General features: G+C 47.9%; 1 protein-coding gene across 1 annotated transcript in view; it reads right to left on the reverse strand.

Moving 5' to 3' along the window:
• The window catches only part of LOC102205406 (glutamate receptor ionotropic, kainate 5-like), a 114,623-nt gene extending 112,999 nt beyond the window's left edge, over nt 1-1,624 (reverse strand). The window contains exon 1 of the mRNA XM_013915586.1: nt 1,585-1,624. Within this exon, the coding sequence (XP_013771040.1) occupies nt 1,585-1,624 (40 nt within the window). The remainder of the gene's footprint in view (nt 1-1,584) is intronic.
• Nucleotides 1,625-12,251: the final 10,627 nt, after the last annotated feature.

Here is a 12,251-nt window from a genome sequence, read left to right on the forward strand (position 1 = left end):
CACACACACACACACACACACACACACACACACACACACACACACACACACTGCGTCAGCTACAAAAGCCAAATTTGCTATTCTTAATGTTGCAAAGCAGAACAAAACGAATGAAAGATGAAAAACAATCCTCACGTTCATGCTTCCTGATCTCTGTATTCTTCCCTCCATCTTTTCCTCCTCCTCAGCCTCGCGTCTCTTCTACTTTACTGCAGTGTCATGGTGACATTTGCAGTTATGGCTGATGTTGCAAGGCCTCTACAATACAGCGTCTTCACATCCGTCTCTGCTTTATCTCCTCTCCCTGTCCATCTACACACTGCTCGCCCACGCTTTTACCCTCCATTATGAAAAGACCCATTAAGAGGAATCAATCTCTTTGATGTTGTTTGCTTCATCGTGCAGCTCTGACATCAGCGAGCGGGAATACCTGAGAGGACGGTCATTAGAGGGATTATGGGTACGACGCGAGGCCGTGAGGCAACACTCAAAAAGCCATAATGAAGGATTTATGAATGTGAGTGACAGACTGGTCCTCGTGTGACTGTAAACACACGTGCAGGAATAATACGTGCTTATGAGATGAGTCTGTGCACACAGTAGCAAACCAAATGATTACTTTAAATACCAAAATGACTCATACGCTCATGTGAGCACTGAAATCCCAGTTTGCTTTGACAAACTCAGCTGTAGTTTGACGCACAAGGAGGTCATTCTGGCTTCTGTCCAACGGGTCCTGGCTGTAGTGACTTGTGACAAAGACAAGTTCATGCGAGTCACTGAAGACTAAATGACACAGCTGACTGACATGCTGGGGATGGAAAATGCTCTACACAGCCGACACTTAAATGTCCAGCAGCAACCAAACATCACACACAAGCAATTACTTTGGATGGGACGCAGGCCTGTGGCTTGGAAGTACTGGCAGAAGAAACTTGAGTTCCTGGAAGACCTAAGAGAGAACATTATGTACCCATCTGCACATCCAGTGTATACAATATGGTGCATAAGGCAGAAGAGCCTCAGTCGGGACAGAGTGAGGACTGATAGACTTCATTTATCCCTAAGGGGCAATTAAGATAGATGATACCTTGCTGACTGTACATACAACACACAAACATCACATTGGGAAGACAGGTCGGGAACGAAACCATGGAAAATGCACAACATGAGGAAAGACGAGGAGAAAACAGAACTCCCCCCAGACTGAGCTCCAACAGGGAGACATGAATCATCACATGAATCATCACAACACAGAAGACATGAGCTTCGAAGGCGTTTGGAGGGGGGGTGAGTGTAGGTCTGCGTCAGTGTACATGTGTGTTTGTTCCATGTTAAGTCAAGAGAAAGTGTCACCCGGTTGGGCAAAAGTGAACAATCCTCGGTCGATGCGGGCGACCTTGAATGAGGAGAGACAGTCACAACAACAGTCTGGTTATCTAAGGGGGGTGCTGTTATTCCCGTCAGCTTTTGCCTTGAGCATGCAGCTGGCGCCGGGGGGGGCACATGAGATGGAGATGGTAGCTGTTTTGGTTAGTGCGAACAAACTGCTTCCAATTCTACAGTTGGTCTAATGTCCGTCACTGGTCACCAGGTCGTTGTTCTTCTCCACGATCGTCTCCATATTGCGTTCAATAAGCACAGTCTGAGTACTCGCAGCCCTGCCCATCGTCTATCCTGTCGGCCAGCCTGGTGGGATTTTGAACAGCTGTAGCCGCTTCTTGTTCTTCGATAAGCCGAGCCGGCTCCAATCAGCCAGAACTCTGTTATCGTGGTTCTGACTTGGTAGATGTCGTTCAATGTCCTCCATCGAGAGTGTCGCCAGACACACGACGCAACCGACCATCGAGTATCCGGCAGCAGACGTCTCCGCAGGACAGTCGGGCTCTCCCAAGCCCAGGAGTTTGTCAGTTTCGTTAAGGGACGAGTTGATCAAATCCACAATTCTTCTTTAGGTTTTTAGAGAACAAGTCTGGGAGACTCTCTGAGGGTCAGAGAATAAGCGAAACTATACAAAGGACATGAGAAGCCAAGCCGCAAAGATGAGGGAGAAGGAGAAAATGCGACCGCCTCCCTCAAGAGCCAAGAGAAACAACTCTTACAGGCTTTGGGAGGCTTAGGCGAGGTGAAGCTTCAACACATGAATCTGTTAATATTCACCACGTCACTAACGAGTCATCAGGTTTAGGTACAGGGTTACACGGTTAAAATATCTCTGAATAGCGTGTGGTGAAAACAAAATCCAAGCCGAACCCAAACTCTACAAGGGCTTCAACCCTCCCAAGCTCACCTGCGTCTCCACTGTGGCCTACCCCCGTATTTAGTCTTTACTCTGGTATGTGCTTCCACGTATTCACTGAAAGCTGTGCACATCCAGTTTTTGTCAGTGCTTCCCCGAGTGGAAAAACAATAGACCAATCAGAGCTTCACAGGGACCTCCTGCGGCAGAGCCAGGAAAATGGAGAGAGAAGAATAAGCACGAACAGAGTTCAGACTTGTACGCTTACGCAGCACAAACCTTTTCACCAAATTCACCAAGTGAGCAACTCAGGAACGAGCGTGTGCCATGGCCCTGTGAAGGCGTCCATTATGGCTCTTCAAAGACTTTTGCAAACCCGAAAGGCTTTCACCGACCTTAGCAAGGTGACCTGGTTTAACTACAAGCCATGCTCTTTCTCAGTCCCTCACGCCACTGTTTTTCTCCCCTTATTGTACTTTTTGCTGCGTTATATAAAATATTAGGTTGTACAAACTCTTTTTTTCTCTTGTTCTTTTGGCGACTCGACAAACAGACAGGAAGTCCTTCAATGAAGAATGAATAAATCAGCCGTCTTCCTCTCTCTGCACGTCTCTGCTGACACTGTGTGCAGCCTCCTCTGTTGCATCTATGCACAGCAGATGTATGTACCGTGCCTCAATATGTTGTAGGAAGCGGCGGGGATGGCGCGGCAGGTAATGAAACACAGATTCATCACAACAAAGAGATGTGAGTTTAAAAGAAAGAGACGCAGAGGGAGAGAGAGCCCCGCAGAGATGTTTTATTGAGGGCACGAAGGAGAAAAGGCCTCTTAGACTGAGTGAAAAGCCAGGGAGAGATAAGACGTGAAGGTGAGTCAGACAAAAAAGCTGATTTCTGGACGTACAGACCAAATCTGACTGGCTTTTAATGAAGCCAGGCTGAGTTTGTGTCTTATCACTGACATGTTTGATCTGCTGATGGCCGAGACAAAGGATGCTCTGACGCCGGAGTCGTTCAAGACCAAACATTTAGACAAGAGAGAAAAGTCAGAGCACACTTTAGTCTCTGTGAGAGTTTAGCTGCAGAACAAACTTTGAGTTTCAGCTGAGTTTGAGTCTGCAGGTAAGATGAACGTTTTCGCTCCGTCCCAGTAAAACCTGGAACTCCTGCACATCTAATAAGTAGTCAGAGAAACAGCAAGCACAGCCTGGCAGAAGATGGCTCGTCTGGCTTAATACATTTCTATGCATCCAAATAGTCATCCTTAAAAAAATGCATCCACAGGGTCTACACTGCTTCAGCCTCCCTGCAGCTGCTGCTGCCCCTGCATGCTGCTTTGAAACCCACCTCCACCCGAACTCCATTTGTCATGCTGCTACTCTGCCTGTGTTGTGCTGTCTGTGTATTCAGTTTACTTTCATTTAAGTCATGTGATGATGAACCAGAGACGACTGCAATGATGAGATGATCTTAAAAGTTAAAGATGTGCAGCAGAGGCTCATAAATGCACAAAGAGCAGTGAAGGGCGCCGGCGTGGCTCACTGCGATGTGCAGCATGGCTGAGAGCGGGTATTTACTGCAGAAATCTGTGCCGTCACTGCGTCGTCACTGCAAGCCCCTTTGAAACCCTACGCTGTAGCCCGACGTGCACTTCACATCACAACACAGTCTGCAAAGATTGGGACTGGTCTGTTCGCGCTGAGTCCTCCTGTGCATTAACGTTTATGCTGCGGTGTCTGGATTTATCAGTGAGAGAATAACAACCACAGTCTCAGGATAAGGAATAATACCCACAGCATCAGTATAACAGCTCACAAATATCAGCAAACTCCTGGAGGGAGACGGCTGAAACGATGGACAAAGAAGTGGACAAATATGTGACCACCACAAAGAGCGAGGACGCAGGAGGGAAAACGTGCCAGCATTTGATTTGTTTCTGTCGGCTGGTAGCGCATATAAATCAGGCTCTGCAGCGATTCACCACAGCAGTGTGGACCAGGCCTCGATCTCTGTATGTGAGCGGAGAAAGAAAATGAAATTCATTTTCTGATCAAACAGGAAACCAATAAAGAGTATGTGTGCACAGGTGAGGCCCCAGCAGCTAGAAAATACTTTAGAAGGGACGGGGTCTTCAGTCCTGCTGTGTTATCAGAACAGGTGAGTCCACCTCCTCAAGTGTGGGCAGCAACACCGCGCACCACCCAAAAGACTTAATTACATTACAGGAAGGCTGGAGGTGACGGTGAGGCTGAGAGTTAAACGCTGAAATGAATATCGAAAAGTTTGTCTTCTGTCCAGACAAACTTTCTGGTGGAACATCAGGATTAGAGAGGATTAGACATCATAAGAATCAGCAGCGATGTCCCTGTGACAGCAACAATGATGTGAAACTGCAGCGATTACAGAAAAAAGAGTTGATATCAGAGGACAGCTTTGCATTTGTCGATGAAGAGGGGGAAAGGAGGGAGGGCGCTCCTTTTCACTCTGGAGTGAAGCCGCGTTTCAGCGGCGAGATTTCCCTCAGCGTGAAGCAGCAGATAAGCAGAGCTAAAGCGAGCTTACAGCAGCGCAGGAAGCAGATTACAGGTGCGGTGGCAGCGTGGCAGACACAAAGCTGGATTACAGGAAGGTCTGAAACCTGAACAAGAAGACAGACGCGAACACAGCGGGGGGCGGGCCTCGCTCACCTCACTCTGCCCGCCATCATCTCTGTAACTGGTGGGTTTCTGCCCGCCGCTCCCCTTCCTAGGCGGGCTCTTCTTCTCTCTTTGGTCTTTCTCATTGTGTCCCGCTCTGTCCACAGCCTCACACGGCTGTTCTCAGACATCAGTCATAGTCTTGATACGCTGCCATCGTTGTCTTAAATGAAGTATATCTTTGTGCCTGTCATACAGGACATGCACATGGATGCTCAGCCACTTTCTATACTGGGAATCCTGTTCTGACTGGATTCAAAGACCAGCTCCCGAACAGTTCAGCAGACTTTAAATATGAACCTATAAGTGCCTGTTTGTAAAGTCTGCAAATAAAATGCCAAAATAAAAAATTTGTTTGTGGAATTTTCTTTTGAAGCCTTGTTTTTATGGTTTTTGGTGCTAAAAGAGACCATAGTTAGACCAGCAGGGGGACAGCTTGCTCAGGAAGGTGCATCTGTAAACTGTAGGTAGCATCACACAGACACTGGCTGTATCCCAATCCAGGGTCTGCAGCCTTAAAGGCCGCATTTCAAGGCCGATTACGTCACCGCGACGCGACGAAGGCTGTCCCAATTCAAAGGCTGCTCAAAATGCGGCCCTGAAATGCGTCCTTCATTTCCCTGAATTTTAAGGCTGTGGCGGTGTAGACTTCGTGGTCCAACATATACCAGAATGCATAGCGCGGCGGTGGGTGTGGATAATTTTGCCGAAAAAAAAATGCCGGATGAGGGGCGGCCGAAGAGTGAACTTTAAGTAAGTACTGAATATAATGTCACTTATTTATGTGCAAATGTTTAATAACGAAGAACATTAAACATGACTGTTGGCCACATGTCGGCAAAGTCATGTGACATCAGTGACGTTTGTACTAACTTGGTTTTAAAGCCTTTACTTTAAAATATACGCCGTTCAATAGCTGAGCTTAATCAGAGAATGATCAAAGCTCATGTAGAAACAAACAAAGGAACAAAAGATTTTCTCCTTCATTTCTGTCAAACACAGCTGTATGACACGTTTCCAGCTGTTAGTATCATGGTTGCTAGGCAACCTGGGCAGCGTGACGGAGGCTAGACCGTCCCATTTCACAAGCCTCGCACTTCCGGCCTCAGCGGTCTTTGAGTACGCGGCGCTTGAGGATCGTTGAGGCTGCAGAGCCTGAATTGGGATACAGCCTCTGATACCTGCTAACAAGTGCTGTTAGCACAGTGACCTCACAGCAGCCATATTATTGGTCACATGATGTCATTAAAAATGCTCCAACAGCACAGACACGGTCCAGAGATCCAGCTCAGCTGTTAAAATCAGAGATGAAACCGCTGGAAGGTTGGACGGTTTGCTGGCGAGGACCTGCAGGGGAAACATCAGCATGTCTGCACCTCTGCAGCTCTCTCTGAGCTCACCTGCTAAGATCCATCAGCCTACCAAGACATGCGGCATTAATTTCATCAGAATCCAACCGTCTGTCAGGCGGCATCAGCAGATGTAGACGTTTGACTTTGACTTTGTGAGCTTTACCCTCTGCAGCAGGAACAGAAGACGAAGCCATAAGGAGGGATAAGATGCTGGGATACGACTTCCTGCCAGGAGAGCCGTGTCTGCGGCGCAGCTCGCCGAGGCTTCTCTGTCCGGGGGAGGATCGGCGGATAGGCGAGGGCTCAGCTGGTCTGACTGCTGGTGTGGAGCAGACAGATGGAGGGATTACGGCGGCTGAGGGAAGAGCGAGGTGGGGAACAGAGGACCGAGAGAGAATAACGGGGGAAACGGAGACAGAGGGTTTACTGAGAGGAGCAGGTTGTAGCTCGGCTAGCTAGGGCGCTCCGTGGATGCTGGTTAGCCTGCGTGCCACTCATATCCAGACTCAAGGAGCTGTATAGAGACATGCAGCTTAACGCTCAGAGCTTATCTGTGTTTGACCTGCTGGGCCGGTTTCAGCTTCTTCAGGAACGTACAGCTGTTCTGCTAACAGTAATATTATTGTTGTATAATAATGATAATTTACCCAAAATGTTAAAAAAGCAAGAAGATTGTATCGCTATTTTACCAGGAAGTGAAACTTTCTGCTGGACTCCCCAAATCATGGGCATTTGTGGGCGTCTGTCCTCCAAGCTCGGGTCCTCTACCAGAGGCCTGGTGCTTGAGGGTCCTGGTGGCAATTTTTGACAAAGCAGAGAAAATAGAGTCTGATCGCAGAGTGGTAACTTCAACTTCTTGATGTTTGAGCAGTTGTCTCACACAGAGTCTCCAGTCCTCCCTCACACGTTCTTGTCGTTCCTGCATCTTTGAGGTGTGTTTGAGCTGCACAGGACTGTGTGTAAAGATGAGGATAACCTTTCAGCCGGTACAGAAGCCTCTGAAGTCGACCTGTTTGGTGGAGACGTGTGTTCTGTATCAAAGCGCTCAGCGAGGACGGTGCAGGAAGCCTCCTCCTTCCATCTCTCAATTTCTTATGTAAACGAGCCTCGTCACCGGCACGCTCAGATCTGCTCTGCTTTTGTTTCCCCCCTTCACCTCAGATTTCTGTTGTTTACAACATTTTCTGTCCAAAACTGCCGCCTCCCCCCCTCCTCCCCCTCCTCCTCACCCTCTCCTCGTTGGTCGGTTGACCCTGGGTAACCGAGATGATGACGACAAGGTGTGAAAGGTTTCCCGGGGCTTGGAGTGACAGCAGCAGGCCAAACACTCATCCAGATGGTGACTGCTCTTTGTTTCGCCCAGAGGCTGAAGACTGCACATCACAGCCAGAATAGAATAGAATAGAATAGAATAGAATAGAATAGAATAGGCTCTATATAATCCCAGCATGTGCAGATAGATGGACTTGGAAGAAGATCATGTTTCCAGTAAATAGAACTCGTGTGAGCAGCATTTCCTCATCAGTATTTCACGATCCATCATTCAGCCTGCAGATCAGTGTGCTGAGAACATGTTATTCATACCTGCTGCAGAAAACGCTCACATTTCTTAAAACGCAAAGACAGTCAAACATTATATGACAAAGGTAAGAAATGAGACAGCAGCAGTTAGTGTTCAGCTCATCCGTGTGGTTGTACCGTGGACCTGAGGCTGGCAGGTGTCACACCTCCCTGCTTCACACTAATGCTTGAATTATTGTGTCTGCTTTTCATTCACTTTTCCTCATTCAGATTTCATTGGTGTGCAACAGAAGAACTTTTTGCTACCTGATATAAAAGAGTAAAAATCATCATTTAAGGAAAAAAAAGGTCTTTCACACTGGAAAACCTCTATTAGTCACAGAGCTGAATGCTAGTTAAGCTAAGAAACCAACAGGCAGCTAATGCAGCAAAGGCCTGGACAGTGTCGGGGTCACACGGGGTCGCCATGTTTGAAGTCCCAGAGGTCAGAGTTTCACTTCCTTCTAACGTACACGTGTGGAGGTGCTGCATGAGTGAAAACAGTCGGTCAGAAGCAGGAGGCGAGTGCTGAGATACGTGAACGTGAACAGCAGGAAGAGAGGTTTAGACTCCGTGATGAAGATGAGCGAGCCAATATGGATGAAGCCCAAAGCGCTTCACACGTCACGGTGCCAGTTTGCCATCAGTGGCTAACAGTGGTCACAGCCTGCAGAGACGTGAGCGGCATAGATGGACAAAAACGATAAACGCTCGTCGGAGCCGCCGACTGTTCTCATCCCGGGGTGGAGGTGGAATCGACTCGGGAGGAAAGGGGCTCGTTATCGCACCATTAAAGACTCGTCACCCACTGAAGGACTCGTTCAGTGGGTGACGAAATGTGAAGTTCAAGAATCAAGTGTAAAGATAAGCAGATCTAACTGAGGAGACTTTAAGATGGAAGGATTCAGACGTGAGGAGCTTCTTCTGACTCTGCAGCGCTGAGGTTGGTGCTCGCCACGCTGAAGGAACGCTGAAGGAACGCTAAAGGAACGCTGAAGGAACGCTAGGAGGTCAGTGAGACACTCGGCAAAGACCCACACACACACACACACACCCACAACTGCTTTGTCTTTCCTGCCTGCGTCTGAAGACTTTACAGATCTGAATCTCGTGCTTTCTAGAGTCGATCCATCCACTCATCATCTTGTGGCTCATGTGAGGATTTCTGTCCCATTGTGCGCATTTAAATGCATGAAGACCCTCAGACAGGATATCAGACAGACCCACGAATGCATTTCACAGAAAGCCTCTCAGCATGATCCAACAGTCACCTTTTCATTCAAACGGTGCTGCTGATGTGAACAACGTGATGTGATCTCTCACTGTGAACGGGCTCATTCGGACCACAGACTCTGGACTTCACGTGTTTGAGGCTCATACCTGCTCACGCACACTCAGTGAGTGCGCCCAGCACTGCTGCTCCTGATGCGTGGAAGCCAAAGACACCGAGGATGAGGAGACGTCGGCTGTTTTCCCTCACGTGTAGCTGTACTGACAGCCTACAGCCAAACACTGTGTGAAGTTACCATGGTTACTGTGACAACGCCCAATCAAAAAAGTACAGTCCTGTGGACTTGAGTAAAGCGATTCTGTCTTTATCCTTCTGGTCGGGCCCTGGTTCTGGCCGGCCTCCTGCAGTGAACCCGACGGGAGGCTTGTCAGAGCTTCGGGGCCACATGAGCCCGACTGCAGCTTTGAAACACTCACAGCTTCATCTTCGCATGAAAAAACCGTGAACGAATAAATAAGCGGATCACATTTGTATTCTCTGCTCCGCTGATCTTTCTGAAATTACTCACAATCCACTGATGTTACATTCAGAAACGCTTCTCTGCGTAACTAATCAGTGATTTACAACTTGGATATGAAAAGGCCTTTAAAAATAATGAAAACACTCAGCTTTAATTAAATCCATCATTCTTCCATTAACGCCGGTTTGCAAAGATGTGGCCTCGCTTGACTTTTCAATCAGAGACTCGTTCTTTATGTGTTTGCTTTACGTTTAGCTTCACCGTTAATACCTCATTAACACTTCCTGCCTCCTGTCATTACTGCTGCCGGCATGCAGGTCGAGCTCTTTTAGTCCATTCAGGTGCAGAGAAATCACCCGGCAGGGGGCCAACAACACGAGTCTGAGGGAAGAAGACTTTGAAGTGAGCTTTCAGGACGCCTGAGGTCGCGTTCTCCAGGAAAAGCCAGAGAAGCAGCTCTGTGGATGCATTTGTTCCAGTTTTTAGCTCAGAGCAGTGCAACCATCACTTCATACAGCAAAGAGTTTTTCTCCGGTGAAAGATGCACAAAAGAGGACCGTTGTTTGTGTACGGCACTCATTCATGGGCCTTCCTGCATGTGTCAGTGAAAGCTGGCGCGGCGCTACGTCACGCAGCATGAACGGGTGGAGGTGGATTAGAGCTGAAGCAGCGTCAACAGCACGCTCCCTGTCAGATCTGCAGGTGGACGTGTGGACAGGTGTCAGCTGAGCCAGATGATGCTGAGGTCAGCTGACTGTGACATCAGATCACTGTCCAGCACCACCTCAGTGCTGGTTTCTAGTACAAACACGTACAAGAAACACACCTTAGTCTTTATTACTTACATGCTTTACAGGCTTCAGTCCGAGGCTGCGTTTAAGGCTTGAGGGGAATAAAACTTGGAGATGGTTTGATCATTTCAGCAACATCTTTTTATAAAACAATGCCTGGTCATTCACTCATCTGATGAAATCAGCAGTGTTTCACCATCTGTGACAGATTCTGTGAGTCATAGAAAGACTTAGTGAAACAAAAGACACGGAGCTGAGTCTTTGGTCTGTGATGAGATCGCACAGAAGTGCACCATCAAATCAGTGCCGAATCAGTGAAGATGACGCCCTGCATGTACCGAGCTCAGTGGCGTGCCTACATCCATCGTCTTGGACATGGAAAAACTGGATGGATGCATGTATGGATGCATGGACCGCACTATCATCGAGGTTTTAACTGTCGTATAACGGGCTGATGTCGTGCAGCTCTGCTGTCTGAGGACCCGGCTGATTCGTCCCCAGTGGAGAACCTCTGATGCTCAGTGGAAGAAGTCGTCTGCTGCTAACATCATCAGCTGTTGCCTCTCTTCACTGACACCAGCTCTACTCTCACTTGTTCACGTTTCTGTGGTCAGGTAAGTGTGCAGGTGTTTATTATTCTGTGCAGTCTAACACTGACTCATTAACTCTGATTAGGATGTAATGATTGGAAAAGTTCTGTGTTGAGCGCTGCTGACTGTGTCGCTGCTCCTTTAATGATCACTACGGGGCATTTGTAAGGACTGTGGTCTGTGTTGACAGTGGCTGTGTCAGTAAAATGTTCACTGGCATTCCCCCAGGACGCTGGGTGCTCCTTTAAATAGACAGGTCCATGTGAGCTGCAGCTGGAGTCTGAATAGCTCCGCTGTGCCGGGCTCCAGAGGAACGCCGGCTCTGATTTGATTTGATTTGCAGATTCAGCCTCTCGCCTCGGCTCTGCAGCAGAACCTCTGCGGGTCTCTGAGCCCGCGTTTGCATTTCCACCTCAGCAGGAACCGTCAACTGTGAAGCGCAGTGGGTGTGAATGTTAAGTTGTAGACAATGGGCTAGTTTGTGTGTCCAGAGTAAAGCTTAAGGAAGCGCTATGATGAGACAGGAGGCAGGAGAGGAAGTGAGGGAGCCTGTTCACACTTGGAAACCTGACGGGATGAGTTAGCGATGACATCCAGCTTACTAGCTAAACCTAAGAGCAGCCGAGTGCAGAGCTAAATGTTAAAAAGTGTTGGTGTGAGCGAGCTTCTCCTGCACAGCAACTCGTTGTTTTTGTGCTGCAGCCTTCATCAGGGAATCGTGGACAGTGCTATTTTACTAGGTGCACGTTAACCCTGCAGCACTGATCGGTTAGCTTTGGTGCTCTCACAAAGGGAAGACAGAGGATCAGACTGCTGGGACAATGAGCTCTGAAGCTCATGTCACATAATCAAAATTTACCTTCAGTTTCTTTCAAAGGAAATGACATCACCTCCAGATTACAGTGACACTTTAGATATTTACTAAAGGTGTTCTAAACTCTCCAACACTTTCCAGTCTGCTAACGCTAATGCTAACGCTAAATGATGCTGTGGTAATCAGGGCTGCTCTGAAGCAGCTGATGAGGTTTTATATTTGCACATTTCTTTGCAGAGAAAAGTCTCAGACTCCTTGTTACTTTTTAACAGCTCACTATAAAACACACGCACATACACAACCTGTGTTAAGAAATATATTCTAAAACACTTCTTCAGTAAAGACTCAGAGAAGAGAAACACACAGAACTCCTTGCTAGCAAGGGCAGCCTCCAGACTGAGAGACTCGCGCTGAGAAACTGCCCCGGTCTTTATTTATACTTCAGTTAGCGTTTGTTC

This window comes from Pundamilia nyererei, unplaced genomic scaffold, assembly GCF_000239375.1.
Source record: "Pundamilia nyererei isolate P.nyererei 1_Seehausen unplaced genomic scaffold, PunNye1.0 scaffold00326, whole genome shotgun sequence".
NCBI lineage: Eukaryota > Metazoa > Chordata > Actinopteri > Cichliformes > Cichlidae > Pundamilia > Pundamilia nyererei.